Source organism: Ranitomeya imitator, chromosome 2 (genome assembly GCF_032444005.1).
Source record: "Ranitomeya imitator isolate aRanImi1 chromosome 2, aRanImi1.pri, whole genome shotgun sequence".
NCBI classification, from domain to species: Eukaryota; Metazoa; Chordata; class Amphibia; order Anura; family Dendrobatidae; genus Ranitomeya; species Ranitomeya imitator.
In genome coordinates, this window is record NC_091283.1 from 366073716 (window position 1) to 366097089 (window position 23374).

The following is a 23374-nucleotide window of genomic DNA, read 5'->3' on the forward strand; positions in this document are numbered from 1 at the left end:
TCCTGGAGAAAATCCTATTAGAGGTTGCAAAAGACTTAAAGGTAGGTTCACCATCCAGCAAGACAACATCTCTGAACATACTAGCAAAGCTAAAATGGATGGTTTAGATAAAAGCATATTCATGTGTGTGAATGGCCCAGTCACGGTCCAGACCTAAATGTCATTGAGAATCTGTGGCAAGACATGAAAATTGCTGTTCACAGATGCATCCACCCAATCTCACTTCGATAGAGCAAGTGTGCAAAGAAGGAGGAGAAAAAAAATTACAGAATTGCAAAGCTGGTAGAGACAGACACCAAACACTGCGGCAGTAATTGTAGACAAAGGTGGTCCTACAAGGTATACACTCAGGCGAGCTGAATACAAATGCATTTTGAAGAATATTGGAGACATGATTTCATAACAAGCCTTTGTATCCTATCTGAAATGGGATTATAACACCCCCTTCACTGTCCAGCTAGTTCAGCAGGAAGGTCAAGTCTCAAAGGGCTATGAGTGACAGATCTCACACCTCGAGTCAGCTCAGAGCTGAATAAAAGGCTTGCTGCAATGTATATACCATGTGGTCTAAACTGCTTTGTTGAGTAATCTACAATTCCATAAGGCGCTATACAGATACTATATGTCCTAGCCTACATTGTGTATATTTCCAAGATCCCCAGATAATGGGGGGCACCCATCTGGGTCTTAACTCGTTCTGGCACCAAAGGATATGGAGTTACATAGAATGGTCAGTACAAACCAGACAGCAAAGCGGTGTTTTGTCCCAACGTCTAGCAGGGGCCTGGCTGCTTCCAATGGCGCCAAAACCACTACCCTAGGACCTTCTAGAAAAGAGTTATGATCTTTCATAGGTTTATTTGTATTTTTAAAATAGTTCGAAAACCATGTATCATTTACTTTACATTTCACAAACATTTGCTACTTTGTGGTGGTACTTGGTATATCACATAAATCCCAAGACAATACATTTATATTTGCGTGTGTAACATTAAAAAAAAAATGTGGAAAAGTTCCCAAGTTATGAATACATTTTCATGGAATTGTACATGCGGAATCAATGTTGTTTGATCCATATTAGCAAATGACGAAATATATTAGACATTCGGACAAATGGTATATTAGCGGCCACTCCAGCCTTCCTATCCTTTACTGAAATGTTAATCCAATTTACTGGGTATGTTGCACTTTAATATATCTTGTTGTACACTGCTCAAAAAAATATAGGGAACACTAATATACCACATCCTAGATATCTCTGAATGAAATATTCCAGTTGCAAATTTTTATTCATTGCATAGTGGAATGTGTTCAAAACAATACAACATAAGAATTATCAATGTAAATCAAAATTAATATCCCATGGGAGGTCTGGATTTGGAATGATACTCAAAATCAAAGTGAAAAATCAAATTACAGGCTGATCCAACTTCAGTGGAAATGCCTTATGACAAGGAAAAGATGCTCAGTATTGTGTGTGGCCTCCACGTGCCTGTATGTCCTCCCTACTGTACAACGCTTGGGCATGCTCCTGATGAGGTGGCGGATGGTCTCCTGAGGGATCTCCTCCCAGACCTGGACTAAAGCATCTGCCAACTCCTGGACAGTCTGTAGTGCAACGTGACTTGGTGGATGGAGCAAGACATGATGTCGCAGATGTGTTCAATCGGATTCAGGTCTGGGGAATGGGCGGGCCAGTCCATAGCCTCAATGCCTTCATCTTGCAGGAACTGCTAACACACTCCAGCCACATGAGGTCTGGCATTAGGAGGCTCTGCATTAGGAGGAACCCAGGGCCAACCGCACCAGCTTATGGTCTAACAAGGGGTCTGAGAACCTCATCTCAGCACCTAATGGCAGTTAGGCTACCTCTGGTGAGCACATGGAGGGCTGTGCAGCACTCCAAAGAAATGCCACCCCACACCATTACTGACCCGCTGCGAAACCAGTCATGCTGAAGGATGTTGCAGGCAGCAGATCGCTCTCCATGGCATCTCCAGAATCTGTCACATGTTTTCAGAGTGAACCTGCTTTCATCTGTGAAGAGCACAGGGCGCCAGTGGCGAATTTGCCAATCCTGGTGTTCTGTGGCAAATGCCAAGAGTCCTGCACGGTGTTGGGCAGCAAGCACAACCCCCATCTGTGGATGTCGGGCACTCAGACCATCCTCATGGAGCCGGTTTCTAACCGTTTGTGCAGACACATACACATTTGTGGCCTGCTGGAGGACATTTTGCAGGGCTCTGGCAGTGCACCTCCTGGTCCTCCTTGCACAAAGGCGGAGGTAGCGGTCCTGCTGCTGGGCCCTCTCCTACGGCCCTCTCCACGTCTCCTGGTGTACTGTCCCGTCTACTGGTAGTGCCTCCAGCATCTGGACACTAAGCTGACAGACACAGTAAACCTTCTTGCCACAGCTCGCATTGATGTACCATCCTGGATGAGCTGCACTACCTGAGACACTTGTGTGGGTTGTAGAGTCAGTCTTATGCTACCACGAGTGTGAAAGCACAACCAACATTCAGAAGTGACCAAAACATCAGCCAGAAAGCATTGGTACTGAGATGTGGTCTGTGGTCCCCACCTGCAGAGCAGGACCACTCCTTTGAGAGCGTATTGATAATTGCCAATAATTTCCATCTGTTGTCTATTCCATTTGCATGTGAAATTGATTGTCAATCAGTATTGCTTCCTAAGTGGACAGTTTGATTTCACAGAGGTTTGATTTAATTGGAGTTATATTCTGTTGTTTAAGTGTTCCCTTTATTTTTTTGAGCAGTGTATTTTGTTGAGGTGGGAGAGATCGGGAACTTGTGGGGCACTTGTGTGTATTATAATGATTGTATTCAAAATCTTTCAATAAAAAACTTCTTAGTTACAATTTTTTTTAATTTGAATCAGAGGTGGCAGATCTCATGTATTGGGACTGTAGGGTAATTAGGGAACCATTTGTTGCGAAGAGGCTGAATATCGTTTCATCATTTCATCTTTTTTATAGGAGTCAAGATGGATTGTTCTACTAGGGATTTAATTTCTTCACAGTTGTTATCTGCAAGGGCAATGATTTTTCAGGACTGATCAACTTCTAAAAATATTTAGAACATTTAGAATATTTCCAACAACAGCTTGGACCAAGTTACACATTCCAATAAATTGCTAGGGTAAGTTGAAGCAAAAAATTTTTAAATATGGATAATTGATTGAACAGTTTTCTCTTTTCTCTTATCTGACTGGGAGTTGTCAGGGATGCGTTTAAATCGAAAAAGAAAGGTGGAAAAAAATATAGTTGTATATGTGTCTGTTTATATTTGAGCAAATAAATAAAAAGGTCTTGGACTAGTGTCTCGTCATAAAAGAAAGGCCCACCATACAGTTGTCAGCACATTCTACGTATGCGGTCATTTGGATTTGCAGTTTAGAGATCTGAGAAGGTAAGAGTCAGCATCTTCTAATTCCAGGTACTAGTGTGCCCTCTCCAGGCCCTAAACTCTGGCTGGGACAGGTCTCACTCCAACAGAAGGACTTCCAATGCCCAAAGTAATGGGGACAGTTTTGGCCGGACTACGCCGAAGATAAGATAGCCCCATCCAGTGACTGAGGAGAATCTGTGACCTCTGTACATTTAGTGGTTACTACTCACCTGGGAAGTCATATGTAGGAATCTCCTCTTTACACCACTCATCATCCCTCACATATGTCTCTGTAGTATTAATATGGGTAAGATCTTTATCCTGAAACAAATATTGTAAAAGTCAGACAGATGGAGAAGTCACATCTATGATCAGCTCTTATCCAGCCATCTCCACTCTTCTCATTACATAAGTACAAAACATAATACCAGTGGATAAAACAAGACTGAGCACAAGACCTTCACAGCCGTCTACACATCATAGGGGAGATCTCATGACACTTTCTTTTCATCTACCTGATGATCTTGAGGAACATCAGGATTTTCTTGCTTACAGTCCTGAGGAAGAAGAGGATGGGGACATCTCTCTGGTGTTGTGCCCTTACTGGATAGAACTGAAGGAAACACATACAGGGACTGAATTCATTCTTTACAAACAAATAATTATAGGCTGTGTGCATTTAGTCCTGTCTATTACCTGGTGATGTAAGGGGCTGGGGAACCTCCATCATGACGTCCTTGTACAGATCTTTGGTTCCTTCTAAATACTCCAACTCTTCCATTGAGAAAAAGACGGCGACATCCTGACTCCTTATAAGAACCTGACACATGCAATGATACCATCATCACCCTGATCCCTTCATAGCATTACTATATAATGTCCCAGCATTCCCAGTGGTGTCACCTCTCCAGTTAGCAACTCAATCATCTTGTAGGCGAGTTCAAGGATCTTCTGGTCATTGATGTTCTCATGTATCAAGGGGTGGGATGGAGGCCCTGTGATTGGGCTCAGGGGTCTTCCCCATCCCTCAGACACAGGGTCCTGACAGCGCTCCATAGACGTCTTCTTCACTACTGTGTAATCCTGGTTATGGAGAGACACATTAATAAATCTCACTACAGACATTTCCAGAGTCCTCACCTCTCCAGTTCTGCCCATCTGTTACTCCAATAGATAAGAATGATGTAATGTGACATCATCAGAATCTCTCACCTCTCCAGTAAGCCGGAAGAGGATCTCTAGGGTGAGGTGTAATATCCTCTCCGCCATCTTGTCTCTGTCCCTATCCATCCTTGGCGTGTCAATCGGGAAAATGCTCTTAAATAAAAGATCTACACTGGGAGGATCCGATATTGTAGGGACCTGAATGGGAAGAGGACGATGTAACATCATAAAAAATCCAGCGTAATAATACAATTACTGGAGATAATAATGGAACATATGAGGAGATATAACATGCAGATGCTGTATTGTTAGTTCATATACACTGGAACATTAGTTGAACTGGTGACAGTCAGCTTGTAAGTGGTCAATTTTGTTCATTGCTTCAGCTGCTGACTGGCTGTACATACCTTATGTGACCTTAACTCACAGAAGCTTCTGTATTCTCTTGTTTGTGTATTAAGCAGTTATGGCATCTTGCTCACACTTGCTTTATTCTATGCGGAAGTGCAGGGAAGATTTTTGTAGGTTACTACTGAAGGTTGTTATTGCCTCCATTTATGACTGAGCACTCCTCCCATCAGTCTAAGGCTATATTTACAGTTATATGAAAAAGTTTGGGCACCCCTATTAATCTTAAGCTTAACCCCTTCGCGCCATGCGCCGTACTAGTACTGCGCTGCCGGCACTGCATTTGTGCCAGCAGCAGTACTAGTATGGCGCACCGATCACCGCGGTCTCGCGCTGAGCGCCGCGGTGATCGGGTGCGGGTGTCAGCTGTATATGACAGCTGACACCCCTCAGCAATGCCCACGATCGGCGTTATCGCCGATCGCGGGCATTTAACCCCTCTGATGCCGCTGTCAGTAGTGACAGCGGCATAGAGGGGGATCGCGCAAGGACGGGGGCTCCCTGCGCTCTCCCACCGGAGCAACGCAATGAGATCGCGTTGCTCCGGTGACCCGGAAGGAGTCCCCGGATCCAAGATGGCCGCCGGACTCCTTCCGGGTCATGAAGTGACCTGGCTAGCCGGCGCCTGCTGAGAGCAGGCGCCGGAAAGCCAGCTAAACTGCATGTCACATCGTTGATCTGACAGTGTGCTATGCACAGTGTCAGATCAACGATCTGATCTAATACAGAGATGTCCCACCCTGGGACAATGGTAGAAAGTTAAAAAAAAAAAAATAGAATGTGTAAAAAAAAAAAAAAAAAAATCCCCAAATTAAAAAAAAAAAACATTTCCCAATAAATCCATTTATTTATGTAAAAAAAAAAAAAGAACAATAAATGTACACATATTTGGTATCGCAGCGTCCGTAACGACCCGCTCTATAAAACTATCCCACTAGTTAACCCCTTCAGTGAACACCGCCAAAAAAAAAAAAAAAACAAGGCAAAAAACATTGCTTTATTATCATACAGGCGAACAAAAAGTGGAATAACACGCGATCAAAACGATGGATATAAATAACCATGGTACCGCTGAAAACGTCATCTTGTCCCGCAAAAAAAAAAGCCACCATACAGCATCATCAGCAGAAAAATAAAAAAGTTATAGCTCTCAGAATAATGCGATGCAAAAACAATTATTTTTTTATATAAAATAGTTTTTATTGTGTAAAAGCGCCAAAACATAAAAAAAATTACATAAATGAGGTATCGCTGTAATCGTACTGACCTGAAGAATAAAACTGCTTTATCCATTTTACCACACGTGGAACGGTATAAACGCCCCCCCTAAAAGAAATTCGGGAATTGCTGGATTTTGTTCATTCCGCCTCCCAAAAATCGGAATAAAAAGCGATCAAAAAATGTCATCTGCCCGAAAATGTTACCAATAAAAACGTCAACTCGTCCCGCAAAAAACAAGACCTCATATGACTCTGTGGGCCAAAATATGGATAAATTATAGCTCTCAAAATGTGGTGATGCAAAAACTATTTTTTGCAATAAAAAGCGTCTTTTAGTGTGTGACAGCTGCCAACCCTAAAAATCCGCCAAAAAAACGTTATAAAAGTAAATCAAAACCCCCTTCATCACCCCCTTAGTTAGGGAAAAATAATAAAATGTAAAAAAATGTATTTATTTCCATTTTCCCATTAGGGCTAGGGTTAGGGCTAGGGTTAGGGTTAGGGCTAGGGTTAGGGCTAGGGTTTCAGTTATAATTGGGGGTGTCCACTGTTTAGGCACATCAGGGGCTCCACAAACGCGACATGGCGTCCGATCTCAATTCCAGACAATTCTGCTTTGAAAAAGTAAAACAGTGAACCTTCCCTTCCGAGTTCTCCTGTGTGCCCAAACAGTGGTTCCCCCCAACATATGGGGTATCAGCGTTCTCAGGACAAGTTGGACAACAACTTTTGGGGTCTAATTTGTCCTGTTACCCTTGGGAAAATAAAAACGTGGGGGCTAAAATATCATTTTCGTGGAAAAAAAATATTTTTTATTTTCACGGCTCTGCGTTATAAACTGTAGTGAAACACTTGTTGGTTCAAAGCTCTCACAACACATCTAGATAAGTTCCTTGGGGGGTCTAGTTTCCAATATGGGGTCACTTGTGGGGGGTTTCTACTGTTTAGGTACATCAGGGGCTCTGCAAATGCAACATGACGCCTGCAGACCAATCCATCTAAGTCTGCATTTCAAATGGCGCTCCTTCCCTTCCGAGCTCTGCCGTGCACCCAAACAGTGGTTCCCCCCAACATATGGGGTATCAGCGTTCTCAGGACAAGTTGGACAACAACTTTTGGGGTCTAATTTGTCCTGTTACCCTTGGGAAAATAAAAACGTGGGGGCTAAAATATCATTTTCGTGGAAAAAAAATATTTTTTATTTTCACGGCTCTGCGTTATAAACTGTAGTGAAACACTTGTTGGTTCAAAGCTCTCACAACACATCTAGATAATTTCCTTGGGGGGGTCTAGTTTCCAATATGGGGTCACTTGTGGTGGGTTTCTACTGTTTAGGTACATCAGGGGCTCTGCAAATGCAACGTGACGCCTGCAGACCAATCCATCTAAATCTGCATTTCAAACGGTGCTCCTTCCCTTCCGAGCTCTTCCATGCACTCAAACGGTGGTTCCCCCCCACATGTGGGGTATCAGCGTACTCAGGACAAATTGGACTATAACATTTGTGGTCCAATTTCTCCTGTTACCCTTGGGAAAAAAAATTACGGGCTAAAACATCATTTTGTGGAAAGAAAAAATTATTTTTTAATTTTCACAATGCTACATTCTAAACTTTAGTGAAACAATTGGGGGTTAAAAGTGCTCACCACACATCTAGATAAGTTCCTTAGGGGGTCTTCTTTCCAAAATGGGGTCACTTGTGGGGGGTTTCCACTGTTAAGGCACGTCAGGGGCTCTCCAAATGCGACATGGCGTCCGATCTCAATTCCAGCCAATTTTGCATTGAAAAGTCAAATGGCACTCCTTCCCTTCCGAGCTCTGCCATGCGCTCAAACAGTGGTTTATCCCCATATATGAAGTATCGACATACTCAGGACAAATTGCACAACAACTTTTGGGGTCCAATTTATCCTGTTACCCTTGGGAAAATAAAAAATTTGGGGCAAAAAGATCGTTTTTTGTGAAAATTAATATAAATTTTTTTTTACGGCTCTACATTATAAACTTCTGTGAAGCACTTGGAGGTTCAAAGTGCTCACCACACATCTAGATTAGTTCCTTAGGGGGTCTACTTTCCAAAATGGTGTCACTTGTGGGGGTTTCCACTGTTTAGGCACATCAGGGGCTCTCCAATCGTGACATGGGCTCCGATCTCAATTCCAGCAAATCTTGCATTGAAAAGTCAAATGGCGCTCCTTCCCTTCCGAGCTCTGCCATGTGCCCAAACAGTGGTTTACCCCCACATATGGGGTATCGGCGTACTCAGGACAAATTGTACAACGACTTGTGGTCCAATTTCTCCTGTTACCCTTGGTAAAATGAAACAAATTGGACCTGAAGTAAAAATTTTGTGAAAAAAAAGTTAAATGTTCAATTTTTTTAAACATTCAAAAAATTCCTGTGAAGAACCTGAAAGGTTAATAAACTTTTTGAATGTGGTTTTGAGTACCTTGAGGGGTGCAGTTTTTAGAATGGTGTCATTTTTGGGCATTTTCTGTCATATAGACCCCTCAAAGTCACTTCAAGTGTGAGGTGGTCAGTAAAAAAATGGTTTTGCAAATTTTGTTGCAAAAATGAGAAATCGCTGGTCAACTTTTAACCCTTATAACGTCCCAACAAAAAAAAATTATGTTTCCAAAATTGTGCTGATGTAAAGCAGACATGTGGGAAATGTTGTTTATTAACTATACTGGATTGTGGCCCGATTCTAACGCATCGGGTATTCTAGAATATGCATGTCCCCGTAGTATATGGACAATGATGATTCCAGAATTCGCGGCAGACTGTGCCCGTCGCTGATTGGTCGAGGCAACCTTTATGACATCATCGTCGCCATGGAAACCATTATGACATCTACGTCGATACTGTGCCCATCGCTGAATCAGAAACGTGAGATGTCTACGTCCTTTATGACATCATCGTCGCTGTGCCCGTTGCTGATTGGTCGAGGGCTGGCGGCCTCGACCAATCAGAGAGCCGGGATTTCCAGGACAGACAGACAGACAGACAGACAGACGGAAAAACCCTTAGACAATTATATATATAGATTATGTGATATAACTCTCTAATTTAAGGGCATAAAAACTAAGAGTTTGAAAATTGCTAAATTTTCATAATTTCCGACAAATTTTTGTTTTTTTCACAAATAACTGCAAGTCATATCGAAGAAGTTTTACCACTATCATGAAGTACAATATGTCACGAGAAAAGAGTGTCAGAATCACCAGGATCCGTTGAAGCGTTTCAGAGTTATGACCTCATAAAGTGACAGTGGTCAGAATTGTAAAAATTGGCCCTGTCACTTAGGTGAAAACAGGCTTTGGGGTGAAGGGGTTAATGTTTTATAAAAATTGTTTTTTTTTGCAACAGCTATTTCAGTTTCATATATCTAATAACTGTTGGACACAGCAATGTTTCTGCCTTGAAATGAGGTTTATTGTACTAACAGAAAATGTGCGATCTGCATTCAAACAAAATTTGACAGGTGCATAAGTATGGGCACCCCACCAGAAATGTGACATTAATATTTATTAGATTCTCCTTTTGCAAAAATAACAGCTTCCTGTAGCTTTTAATGAGTTCCTGGATTAAGGTATTTTGATCATTCCTCTTTGCAAAACAATTCCAGTTCAGTTAAGTTTGATGGTCGCCGAGCATGGACAGCCCTCTTCAAATGATCCCACAGATGTTCAATGTTTTGGATCATCGTCTTGCTGAAAGATCAATCCCCTGCGTAACTTCAACTTTGTCACTGATTCATGAACATTATCGTCAAGAATCTGCGGATACTGAGAGGAATCCATGCGTCCCTCAACTTTAACAAGATTCCCAGTGCCAGCATTGGCCATACAGCCCCAAAGCATGATGGAACCTCCACCAAATTTTACTGTGGGTAGGAAGTGTTTTTCTTGGAATGCTGTGTTTTTTGGCCGCCATGCATAACGCCTTTTTGTATGACCAAACAACTCAATCTTGGTTTCATCAGTCCACAGGACCTTCTTCTAAAAAGAAATTGGCTTCTCCAAATGTGCTTTTGCATACTGTCACGATATGGTATGAAATATCATATAAGTTTAGTTGTTCTTCAGCTCACTCTCCTTGTTTCTCTCTGGGCTACGGACTGTATCTTAGAAGGGGGTTTTATTGCCCTGGGGTCATAAACTCCAGGCTCGACGATAGTCACTCGCCCCTCCCACCTGCACTAGCTGGAACTGGAAAAATTGCTCCAAAATTCATGGAAGTTCTTTGTTTTGTTTTTGTAAGATATTACGCAAACCGTTTACGTTAAAAACACGAAAATATATATTCTTTTCATCCCTCGGTGTATCTATCCACCACGGTAAACCTGAGCTTCTAGCTCCATCTAGTAAAGAAGTAGGTATTTCTCTGTAAATATGTATCCCAGATAGGACATATTTGATCTCATTAGAATGCCCACGTTAATCCGAGATGAATGCTGGGTTTGTTATGACTATGACATGTTTTGTAGCGAAGTTATAGAAAGTAGATAAATTTAAGATTGGAAGTACTCCAAATGTAGAGAGAGGAGGGTCTGGATAAGCCAGCCTTTCTGTGATGTCACTAGCTGCAGGTCTTAAGTTTGTGGCAGGCTCTCAGCAGGCAGTTCTGCTTGACTCCTTGTCTTCTTCTGGAAAGCCCTGAGCACGTCCAATGAGCTGGGACGTATGGTTGCCTGCCATGCAATGAACTGAGAACATGTGAGTGTTACCTTTTCTCATTTAATCCCTGTTTATTTTATAATTACCCTTGTACATATTTGCAATTGTCTCATTTGTAACATCTTTATAAAATATTTTTGATAAAGCACTGCCTAATTTTTATGGGATATAATATTTAATATTAGTTCATTCTCCATGCTCTAAACGTACCCTAAGTCTTCTGAAGGGAATTATGCTACTGTTGTGTTGGGTTAGCTTCGGACCCGTTTAATCGAAGCTGGTGGCAGTGATACCGTGTGCAGACTTTTGGGTTATGTTGTAGCGACTGCGGCGTTAATAATTATTGTTCCTGCCTGAGTGGGAGTAGTTTATCGCGTCGCTGCAGCGTGCCCAATAGCCAGTACATAGCAGGCAGCCTGTCTGGCGACTACTTACCCAGGGTGCAGTACCTAATCTGAGAGTAAGGGGGGCGCCAGAGAGCTGCAAGTGTTAAGTGGAACTGTAAGCGGGATATACATAAATCCCTGCAGTTCATGGTATATTGAAGAGCAGTGGGATACCTAGAATAAGCCCCTGCTGTAAACTAAGAGGTCAATAGCCTTGTGTGTGTTTTTTCATCACATTGTTAGCAGTGGAGGGATAACTAAGATAAGCCCCCCTGCACATGTGATAGCCGTCTGTTGGCCTAAAGTCACCCCGATCTGTGACGTAGGGGTGACGGTCACGGTGTGAATCGTGACACATACCTCAGCCGACTCTGTTTGTGGCGTGCTTGCAGAAATGGCTTCTTTCGCATCACTCTCCCATACAGCTTCTCCTTGTGCAAAGTGCGTTGTATAGTTGACCGATGCACAGTGACACCATCTGCAGCAAGTTGATGGTGGTCAGGTGGTCTGAGGATTGTCCTTGACTAATCTCACCATTCTTCTTCTCTGCCTTTCTGATGTTTTTCTTGGCCTGCCACTTCTGGTCTTAACAAGAACTGTACCTGTGTTCTTCCATTTCCTTACTATGTTCCTCACAGTGGAAATTAAAAGGTTAAATCTCTGAGACAGCTTTTTGTATCCTTCCCCTGAACAACTATGTTGAATAATCTTTGTTTTCAGATCATTAGACAGTTGTTTTGAGGAGCCCATGATGCCACTCTTTAAAGGAGAATCAAACAGGAGAACAACTTGCAAGTGGCCACTTTAAGTAGCTTTTTTCATGATTGCATACACCTGGCTATGAAGTTCAAAGCTCAATGAGGTTAGAAAACCAAAAAGAGTGCTTTAGTAAGTCAGTTGACAAATTTTCTTGTCAGTTAAAACAAGAAAATGGATGCCCATACTTATGCCCCTGTCAAGTTTTGTTTAAATGCAGATTGCACATTTTCTGTTAGTACAATAAACCTCATTTCAAGGCAGAAACATTACTGTGTCTAACAGTTATTAGATATATGAAACTGAAATGGCTGTTGCAAAAAAAACAATTTTTATAAAACATTAAGCTTAAGATTAATAGGGGTGCCCAAACCTTTTTCATATAACTGTATTTAATGCTGGATGCTACTTGCCTTTCAAATTTGTAGGAAATAGCCCCAGAGGGGCATGTTGAATAAATGTTAACCCCTTAGCGACCGAACATGCACAAGGCGGCCGCTATGAGTACTTATTCCCTGTAGCCTCCCCTCGGAGAACATGATCAGGGACAGATTTTTCGGCGATCACAAAACAAGAAACTTGTCGGCTGTTTCAATAATTTCTCTCTCTTCTGACATGACATACATGCCAGAGGAGAGAGAAATGCTGCCCCCCCCCCCCAATACTTCCGCCAACCTCCGATTCCTCCTGATCAGTCCCCTTGCCAGGTGTCACCTTCCTGGAACCAAAAAATGGTGGGCACATGCACAGTAAGCCTGCCGAGATCTGCCGGCAACAACAGGAAATATTTCCTATTGATTCCATTTGATCACTGTGATAGGCCCCATCAGAGCAATCAAAAAGGGCAGGCACTCGACCACTTGCAATAGTCAGTGCATGCCTTGGCATCCAATGCAAGCTTGAGTAGAGAGCACATACACTCAATACTGATGACGACATATTCAATATGATGACCTGTTATCAAATTTTGTGTCGCACCAGTGGGTTCAAAATGCTCACTATACCCCTGGATAAAATCCTTCAGGGGTGTGGTTTCTAAAATGGGGTCACTTGTGAGTGGTTTCCACTGTTTAGGCACATCAGGGGCTCTCTAAACATGATATGGCATTGGCATCCGCTAAATATTCCTGCAAATTTTATATTGAAAAAGTCAAATGGCGCTCTTTCCCTTTCGAGTCCTGCTGTGCTCCCATACAGTAGATTTCCCCCACAAATAAGGTATCGGCGTATTGAGCAGAAATTGCACAACGAATTTTGGGGTCCATTTTCTCCTGTTACCCTTGTGAAAATCAAAACAAATTAGATCCTCTGAAACACATGAAGGGTTAATAAACTTCTTGAATGTGGTTTTGAGCACAATGACAGGTGCAGTTTTTAGAATGGTGTCACTTTGGGGTATTTTCAGTCATATAGACCCCTCACTTCAAATGTAATGTGGTCCCTAAAAAAAGGGTTTCATAATTTTTTTTTTTTAAATGCGAAATTGCTGGTCAACTTTTAACCCTTATAACTACCAAACAAAAAAAAACGGTAATTAGACCTACCGGTAATTGTATTTCCAGGAATCCATCCTGACAGCAACATGGAGGACGTCCTTCTTATCCATAGTGGGACAGGAAACCACGAGAGTTTAAAAGGACCCTCCCCCTTCCACCCCTCAGTGATTTTCCAAAGTGACACCGCTGGATGGATGCAAAAAAGAATTTTATTTGAACATAACAATCATTATACAAATGTTACTTCACATAAGTATGCAGCCTAAATAAAATAGGGAGGGAACTACCAGTGCTTCAGGATGGATTCCTGGAAATACAATTACCGGTAGGTCCAATTACCTTTTTCCAGGTCACCACCTGACAGCACCATGAAGAAGTACCAAAGGAGATCTTTTGGGTCTTAGGGCGGGACTACTGCCAAAAGCTAGCTGAGACGACACTACGTCTAGTTTGTAATGCTTCGAAAAGGTACTTAGACTAGACCAGGATGCCGCCCTGCAGATCTGATCTGCCGAAGCACCCCCTTTTTCTGCCCATGAAGCGGCTATAGCCCTGGAAGAATGAGCTTTTAAGCTGCCTGGGGGACTCTTTCCCTGTGCCTCATATGCTAGGCTAATGGTGGACCTAATCCATCTCGCAATGGTAGATTTTGAAGCTTTTTTCCCCTTATTAGGGCCTCTAAAAAGGACAAACAGATTAGTATCTGTCAGCACTGTCAGCCGGAAAGCAGAGCGGTGACGTCACCGCTGTGCTTTCTGGCTGGCCGGCGCTCACAGCCAGTGCAGAGAAGCACAGCGCCGGAGGACAGGCACGGAAGGTAAGTATGTAGTGTTTTTTTTTTTTACGTTAACGCTGGTAACCAGGGTAAACATCGGGTTACTAAGCGCGGCCCTGCGCTTAGTAACCCGATGTTTACTCTGGTTACCAGTGAAGACATCGCTGGATTGGCGTCACACACGAGATCCCCAGCCTTGGCATAGCTCGCTGAAAATTTCGCTGTTTAGCTCCCACTCTGTGGCCGACAGCTTCTTTCTGCTCAGAAAATCCGCCACTTGGTTCTTCGAACCCTCTAGATGTACAACTGAAATTGAGAGAACCGATCTCTCCGACCAACTGAAAATTTGATCGGCTAACTGCTGTAATTTTGGATGTCTTGGACCACCCTGATGCCGAAGGAAGGCTACCGTCATCATGTTGTCCGAGAGAATCTTTAGGTGTTTGTTCTTCAGCAAAACTTGTGCCGAATAGAGGACCTTCCAGACTGCATGCAGTTCTCTGTGATTCGAGGTATTCTTGCTGTCCCCTGAATTCCACTGTCCTTGGTAGTATTTTCCGAGGACCAGACCGCCCCAACCCTATTGGCTTGTGTCTGTGGTCACCGTAACTGCTGGAGACTGGATCCACGGAACGCTGACCTGGAGATTTCTGGGAACGGTCCACCAGTGTAGGGATCGTCTGACCTGATGGGATAGATGGAACTCCCTGTCCAGAGAGGTCTGCCTTCTGTCCCAGGAGGCAAGAACCGCTCTCTGTAACTGACGGGAATGAGATTGACTCCAGTTGACACAAGGAATGCAGGCAGTTATCAACCCAAGGATCTTCATTGCATCCCTGATGGAGACTCGGCTTCTTGAAAAATGGCAAATTCTTCTTATTATATCGGTCCTCTTCTCGTCCGGAAGAACAGAATGTCTGACATTTGAGTCTAGGATAACTCCAAGAAACTTTATTCTTGGTTTGGGTGTTAGGTCTGACTTTGACCAGTTCACTACCCAACCTAATTTCTGCAGAGTGGAGATCACCAGCTGACAATCGATCTTGAGCTGCCCTATAGAGTCTGCCACTATTAGGAAATCGTCTAAATAAGGTACTATCGTGATGTCTCGATTTCTCAGATATGCCACTATTTCTACGACAAGTTTTGTAAAAACTCTGGGCGAGGTTGCCAACCCGAAAGGGAGGCAGCAAAACTGGTAATGGTAGACTCTTCCTTCCTTTTCTACTGCAAATCTGAGGTATTTCTGGTGATCTGTACAGATTGGTACGTGATAATATGCACTCTATAGATCTAGAGTGCACATTACCACGTCCTTTCCTAAGAGGGGAATTGTGGAGCGAATGGATTCCATTTTGAACCTCTTGTATTCTACCCATCTGTTTAGGGGCTTGAGGTTTATTGTAGTTCAGGATTCTCCAGAGGGCTTTTTTTTTTTTTATAGAGAAGAGGCCTGAGTAATGACCCCTTCCCATCTCCCGATGAGGAACTGGGGATATTGCTGCCATTCGCAGAAGCTCCTGGATGTCCAACCACATAGGGGAGACTGAAGAGAGATGGACGTTGGACACAAAAAATCTTTCTGGGGGAAGGGAGTCGAATTCTATCTTGTACCCCCGAGAAATAACCTGGAGAACCCAAGGACTTCTGGTAATTTTCCCCCACTCTATCCGAAAGTTTAACAACCACCCCCCAATTCTGTTGACGTCATTTCTTTCGGAACTCAGATCTGGAAGTCGAGGGACCTGAATCCCTATTTTTGTTCCTATTTTCTCCCCCTCTTTGATAGCTCCATTTCCCTTGTTTTCCCTTACTCCTATAGTCTGACCTCTGACCATAATAGGGCCTGCAAAAGGGCTGGTACTTCCTACGTTTTTCCTCTGGAAACCCCTTTTTTTCATCTGAAGCTTTTTCCAGGATATCATCAAGGATGGGTCCAAAGACCCTACCTCCTAAGAAAGGGATGGAGCACAGCTTGTTTTTAGAATGGACATCGCCTGACCAGTTTTTCGGCCATATGGCTCTCCTGGCTGCATTTGATAAAGACTGACCCCTAGCTGTAAACCTAACCGGCTCTGCAGTAGCATCTGATAGAAACCTGGTTGCTCTTTTTAGTAGAGGGATTGCTTTAATAATGGTCTCTCTAGGAGTTCTGGCTGACAACTGATCTTTTAAGTCATCAACCCACAAATGCATAGCCCATGCCACGGATGTTGCCGCTATATTTGTGCGGATTACCACCGCTGAGCTTTCCCAGGCTCTCTTTAAGAGTCCATCAGCCTTGCGATCCATCGGCTCCTTTAAGTTAGAGGAGTCCTCAAATGGAATGGCGGTTCTCTTAGAAACTTTCGCAAGAGGAATGTCAATTTTTGGGATATCCTCCCAGTCCTTGACTTCTTCATGATTGAAAGGGAGGCGGAGTCTAAAGTCTTTAGGGATTGATAACCTCCTTTCCGCATCTTCCCATTCTTCTAAAATCATAGAACAAATATGGGCATTAACAGGAAAGACTTTTGAGGTCTGAGAACGCAACCCCCCAAACATTTCATCTTGAACTGACAAGGTAGATGTGGGTTCTTCAATCTGCATAATTTGTCTAACTGCTCCCAAGAGCTCCTCTATATCATTAGACGAAAACAGATACTTTTTCCCCCTCTCTGTAGGATCTCTGCTTAATTCTTCCTCTTCTAGATCTGATTCAAAAGAGCTGTCCTCGGACAACAGATCCGATTCTCTCTGTTTTTTCCTGGATCTCTGTGGATCCTGGGCGTCCGACTGGATGGCCTGGGGGAAAGTGATGTCAGATATCAAGGCCTGTACCTCCTCTCTGACAATGGCCCTCATATTTGCCATCAGAGAAGCCTGCTCTTCTCCCACGATACGACTGGTGCATGACTCGCATAGGGACTTCTGCCAGGAGTCTTTAAGTTTTATAGCACAAATGGGACATTTCCTGCATTTCGCGGATTTCTTAGCCGCAGGCGCCTATAACACATAATATATATGCAGGAGCACGATCCGGAAGTGAGCACGCGCCGCACTCCCAGACGGCAGCCACGCCGATTCCAATCCTCCGAAATGACCTGCGGCATCATCCCCCGGATCCGCATGCTAAGGACTTCACCCAGCAGAGGCACTACTGACAAGTACATCAGGGTATTGCGCCGAGGGTCGAGAGTCCCCCCAGGTGGAAGCGACCCTAAACCAGGAGCAGCGCTACATTGGTTAATTGCTGACGGACCCTATGACTCGGGTGTCAGCGTGGTAGAATCTTCTTAGTGGGAAGGAAGAGGCCGAGCCCCCCCGATCCTCACTCTCTGCACGGGACCGACGGACGAACTCTCGTCCTTCCTATCCACAGTGGGACAGGAAAAACACTGAAGGGTGGAAGGGAGAGGGCCCTTTTAAACGCTCGTGGTTTCATGTCCCACTATGGATAAGGAGGACGTCCTTATCCATAGTGGAGACCTGGAAAATATGTTTCTAAAATTGTGGTGATGTAAAGTAGAAATGTGGAAAATGTTATTTATAAACTATTTTGTGTGATTTAACCCCTTCAGGACCAGGGGTATTTCAGTTTGTGAGTTTCCATTTTTTGATCCCCTTGTTCCCACGGCCATAACTTTTTTCATTTTCTGTCAATATGACTAAGTGAGGGCTTGTTTTTTGTGGGACGAGTTGTACTTTTGAATGACACTATTGATTTTACCAAGTCATGTATAGGAAAACGGGAAAAAAATTCCAAATGCGTCGAAATTGCAAAAAAAAAAACTGCACTTACACAATCATTTTTTGGAACTGCTAAAACTGACCTGCCACTATGATTCTCCAGGTCATTACAAGTTCACCGGCACCAAAGATGTCTACATTTTTTTTTATTTAAGTGGTGAAAAAAAAATCCAAAGTTCGTGAAAAAAAAAAAATGTTGCCATTTTCCGGGATCTGGGGCCGGGTGAGGGCTTATTTTTTGTGTGCCAATCTGACGTTTTTATTGATACCATGTTGATGTGTATACAATCTTTTGATCGCCCTTTATTGCATTGTATTGCAATGTTGCAGCGACCAAAGAAATTTAATTCTGGCGTTTTAATTTTTTTTCTCGCTACGCCATTTACCGGATATACTCGAGTATAAGCCGACCCCCTACTTTTGCCACAAAAAACTGGGAAAACTTATTGACTCGAGTATAAGCCTAGGGTGGAAAATGCAGCAGCTACCGGTGAATTTCAAAAATAAAAATAGATGCTCCCTACCGTTCATTATGGCCCCATAGATGCTCCACATAAAGCTGTGCCACATATAATGCTCTGCACCGTTCATTATGGCCCCATAGATGCTCCACATAAAGCTGTGCCATATATAATGCTCTGCACCGTTCAGTATGGCCCCATAGATGCTCCACATAAAGCTGTGCCATATATAATGCTCTGCACCGTTCAGTATGGCCCCATAGATGCTCCATATAAAGCTGTGCCATATATAATGCTCTGCACTGTTCAGTATGGCCCCATAGATGCTCCACATAAAGCTGTGCCATATATAATGCTCTGCACCGTTCATTATGGCCCCATAGATGCTCCACATAAAGCTGTGCCATATATAATGCTCTGCACCGTTCAGTATGGCCCCATAGATGCTCCATATAAAGCTGTGCCATATATAATGCTCTGCACCAGGGGTGTCAAACTGCATTCCTCGACGGCCGCAAACCATGCGTGTTTTCAAGATTTCCTTAGCATTGCACAAGGTGCTGCAATCATTATGTGTGTAGGTGATTAAATTATCACCTGTGCAGTACAAGGAAATCCTGAAAACATGACCTGTTTGCAGCCCTCGAGGAATGCAGTTTGACACCCCTGCTCTGCACCGTTCAGTATGGCCCCATAGATGCTCCATAGAAAGCTGTGCTATATAGAATGCTCTGCACCGTTCATTATTGCCCCATAGATGATCCATATAAAGCTGCCCCATATAGAATGCTCTGCACCGTTCATTATTGCCCCATAAATGCTCCATATAAAACTGTGCCATATAGAATGCTCTGCACCGTTCAGTAAGGCCCCATAGATGCTCCACATAAAGCTGTGCCATATACAATGCTCTGCACCGTTCAGTATGGCCCCATAGATGCTCCATATAAATCTGTGCAATATAGAATGCTGCTGCTACTGCTGCTGCAATAAAAAAAAAATGCCATACTCACCTCTCTTGCTTGCAGCTCCTCATCGTCCCGTCTCGGCGTCTCTCCGCACTGACTGTTCAGGCAGTGGGCGGCGCGCACACTAGTACGTCATCGCGTCCTCTGACCTGAACAGTCAGAGCAACAGGACGCGGAAGACGGAGCGGCGCCCGGCGGGTGAAACGTGGACAGGTAACTATGAGGTGTTTTTTCTGCGGGTCGCACACTTGGGCCATGATGACCACAGGTATTATGCGTGTGCCATTGTTCTTATGCCACAATATGGACTAATATGTGACTTTAGGCTTATGGGTTCAGTGCAATATATATGGCAGTGCTATGTTGAAATAGACGCTTAAGGTATTATCTGCCTATATCCATTATAATGTTCTGCTTATGGCACAATGACTAAAGCTCATTTTTATACAGCATCCTGTGTAACTCTTTAGGTCTTCTTGGTCCCGGTGTTTTGTTCCCGTTTATTTTCTGTTTCTGCCAACACCAGTTCACAGATGGTTGTACCGTCTGATATGTACTCTCTTTTGGCTGATTTTTGCATAATCTGTATTTTTGTATTACAATTATTTTAACTAATAAACGGTGTTATATTGGGAATTGCTCCTCCGGTTGTCTCTCTATTGGTAACTATGACATACTTACCTGCTCCCGGCGTCCCTGGCTCCTTCTCCCGGACAGCTGGTCTCCGAGTGCCGCAGCTCTTCCCCTGTTCAGCGGTCACGTGGGACCGCTCATTAGAGGAATGAATATGCGGCTCCACCCCTATGGGAGTGGAGTCCATATTCATAACTTTAATGAGCAGTCCCACATGACCGCTCAACAGGGGAAGAGCTGCGGCACCGAAGACCGAGGGACGGGCAGGGGGAGCGCCGGGACTAGGTGAGTATGCGACAGTCCTCTCTCCCCCTCACCCGCCGACCCACCGCCGATCATGACTCGAGTATAAGCCGATAGGGCTGAAAATCTCGGCTTATACTCGAGTATACACGGTACCGAATGGATTAATTATTTTTATATATAGATCGGGCGATTCTGAACATGGCGATACCAAATATGTGTATATTTGTTTTGTTTTTGTTTTTTAATTATTTTGAATGGGGGGGGTGATTTGAACTTTTGTATATTTTTTATTTTTTTTATATTTTTAAAAAACACCAGGGTTACTTACTGGTAACAGGTTTTTCCGGAACCCATGACGGCACACCTGAGAGAGGGGATCCGCCCAGCCAGGACAGGAAACCCTACTGAAAATAAAAGGGCGGTACCTCTCCCTCGCTTCAGTTGGTTTTCAGAGCATGAGAGGCCCCCCTGGTTAGTACACATGGCAATCCAACACCACATCATATTAACTAAAAAAGCACCCAAAACAATAGTGCACACCGAAAAGGTGATAAAGGGGGGGAATATACAGGTGCCGTCATGGGTTCCGGAAAAACCTGTTACCAGTAAGTAACCCTGGTGTTTTCCCTTCCCCCATGACGACACACCTGAGAGACTTTTGTAGAATGAAACCTTAGGGAGGGACCACCGCTTGGAGTACCCTTCTACCAAAGGTTAGGTCAGCAGAGGAGGAAAGGTCTAGCCGGTAGTGCTTGAAAAAAGTTGAGGGTGAGGACCAGGTAGCAGCCTTGCAAATTTGATCAATTGATACCTCAGCCTTTTCCGCCCAGGAGGTAGCCATGGCTCTGGTAGAGTGAGCCTTGATGCCTTCAGGAACCGGAGTGCCACCCGCCGAGTAGGATAAACTAATGGCCTCCCTAATCCATCTAGCAATAGTACTTTTAGCTACCCCACACCCTCTTTTGCTACCCTGAAAGGCTATGAATAGGGTTTGGTCTTTCCTCCACTGACTAGTCATAGATATGTACTGTAACACAGATCTTCTCACATCTAGCATGTGGAACTTTTGTTCCCCTGGATTTTTGGGATTACTACAGAAAGATGGTAAGGTAATCTCTTGAGTCCTATGGAACTTTTGAACCACCTTGGGGAGATAAGCCGGGTCTGGTCTTAGAACGATCCTGTCATCAAAAACCTGAGTATAAGGAGGGGATATTGACAGGGCTTGCAAATCACTTACCCTACGTGCCGATGTTAGGGCTACTAGAAGAACTGTTTTAAGGGTAAGTAACTTAGGTGATAACTCCTGTAAGGGCTCGAAAGGGTGTTTAGTTAGAGCTTCTAAGACCAAATTTAGATCCCAAGGAGGGATTTTTGGGATAACGACCGGCCGAGATCTACTGCAAGATTTTATGAATCGTGAAACCCATCTATTTGAGGCAAGATTACAGTTATACAGGGCCCCCAAGGCTGAAACCTGAACTTTAAGGGTGCTGGTTGCTAACCCAAGATGTAATCCTGCTTGCAGAAATTCTAGGATAGGACCCACTGGAGCCACCTCCCCCAATGGTTCACCCAGGAAGTCAAGAAATTTTTTCCATGTCCTACCATAGATTCTAGAAGTTATGGGTTTTCTGCTTTTCAACAGGGTGGAGATTAAACCTGGTGAGAATCCATGGCAACTTAGTAACGCCCTCTCAAATTCCAGGCTGCCAGATGGAAGCCCTTCACCTGAGAGTGGGTTACTGGGCCCTGGGTTAGTAGGTCCGGAATTTCTGGCAAAATCCATGGATCTGTTACCGACATCTGTCTTAGAAGGGAGAACCATGGTCTCCTTGGCCAAAATGGAGCTATGAGGATAATCCTCGCCTGATCCTCTCTGATCTTCCGGATCACAGCTGGGATCATCACTATCGGGGGGAATGCGTAGGCCAGAGAAAACTTCCAAGGTATTAGTAGGGCATCTACTGCGAAGGGATGTTCTCTTGGATTCAAGGAGCAGAATTTTCTGACTTTTTTGTTGTGAGAATTGGCAAACAAGTCTATTTCTGGTGAGCCCCAGGCTTGGACTATTTGTTGAAATATCTGGGGGTTTAAGGACCATTCCCCCTGTCTTAAGCCTCTGCGACTCAGGAAGTCTGCTTGAGTGTTTTCTATGCCCCTGATGTGTAGTGCCGACAGAGATAACAGGTGTTGTTCCGCCAGTTGGAAGAGGAGTTTTGACGCATTCATGAGGCCTTTGGACCTCGTTCCCCCCTGATGATTGACATACGCCACCACTGCTCGATTGTCTGTTAGGATTCAAGTATGGCGACCCTGGAGTAAAGGGAGAAAATGTCTTAGGGCTTTCTCCACTGCCCATAGCTCTTTTTCGTTTGATCCATAGTTTTTTTCTCGTATGGACCAGGTACCTTGTACAGAGTGAGATCTCAGATGAGCTCCCCAACCTGTACCGCTTGCATCGGTCGTGATTATGTCTATGACCGGATTTTTCCACCGGACCCCCTTTGTCAGGTGGTGTTCTACAGTCCACCAAGCTAGGGAATCCCTTACGCTCAGGGAGAGACATAGATTTCCTTCTAAATGCCCTCTTAACAGTCTTTGGGCTGAGAGAACTTCCCACTGTAGATGTCTTAGGTGGAATTGTGCCCATTCTACTGCCGGTATACACGATGTTAACGAGCCTAGAAGGGACATCGCCTTTCTGAGAGTCATTGCGGGTTGACGTATTGCTGTACTGGCCAGGTTTATTATTTTGTCCACTTTGTTTTGTGGAAGGAGGCAGAGCTGACGCTCGGAGTCCAGTATTAACCCCAGGAAGGACTGTATTTTTACTGGCAGTAGTCTGGATTTGGGGATGTTTATTATCCAACCCAGCTCCATTAGAATTGATGTTACCACTGATATTTGATGAGTGCAGTGGGACTCTGACCTCCCTATTACCAGGAAATCGTCCAGATATGGGACAATTACTACATCCCGGGACCGGAGGTATGACATCACTTCCACCATCACTTTGGTGAAAACTCTGGGGGCTGTAGACAGG

General features: G+C 44.0%; 1 protein-coding gene across 1 annotated transcript in view; it reads right to left on the reverse strand.

Annotated features, from left to right (window-relative positions):
- Window positions 1–23374, reverse strand: part of LOC138663872 (zinc finger protein 420-like) — a 62959-nt gene that overhangs the window by 33790 nt on the left and 5795 nt on the right. Inside the window, exons 2-6 of the mRNA XM_069750236.1 lie at window positions 4620–4769; window positions 4311–4490; window positions 4104–4227; window positions 3923–4020; window positions 3638–3728 (exon numbers count right to left, since the gene is read on the reverse strand). Coding sequence (XP_069606337.1) covers window positions 3638–3728; window positions 3923–4020; window positions 4104–4227; window positions 4311–4490; window positions 4620–4769 — 643 coding nt within the window. The remainder of the gene's footprint in view (window positions 1–3637; window positions 3729–3922; window positions 4021–4103; window positions 4228–4310; window positions 4491–4619; window positions 4770–23374) is intronic.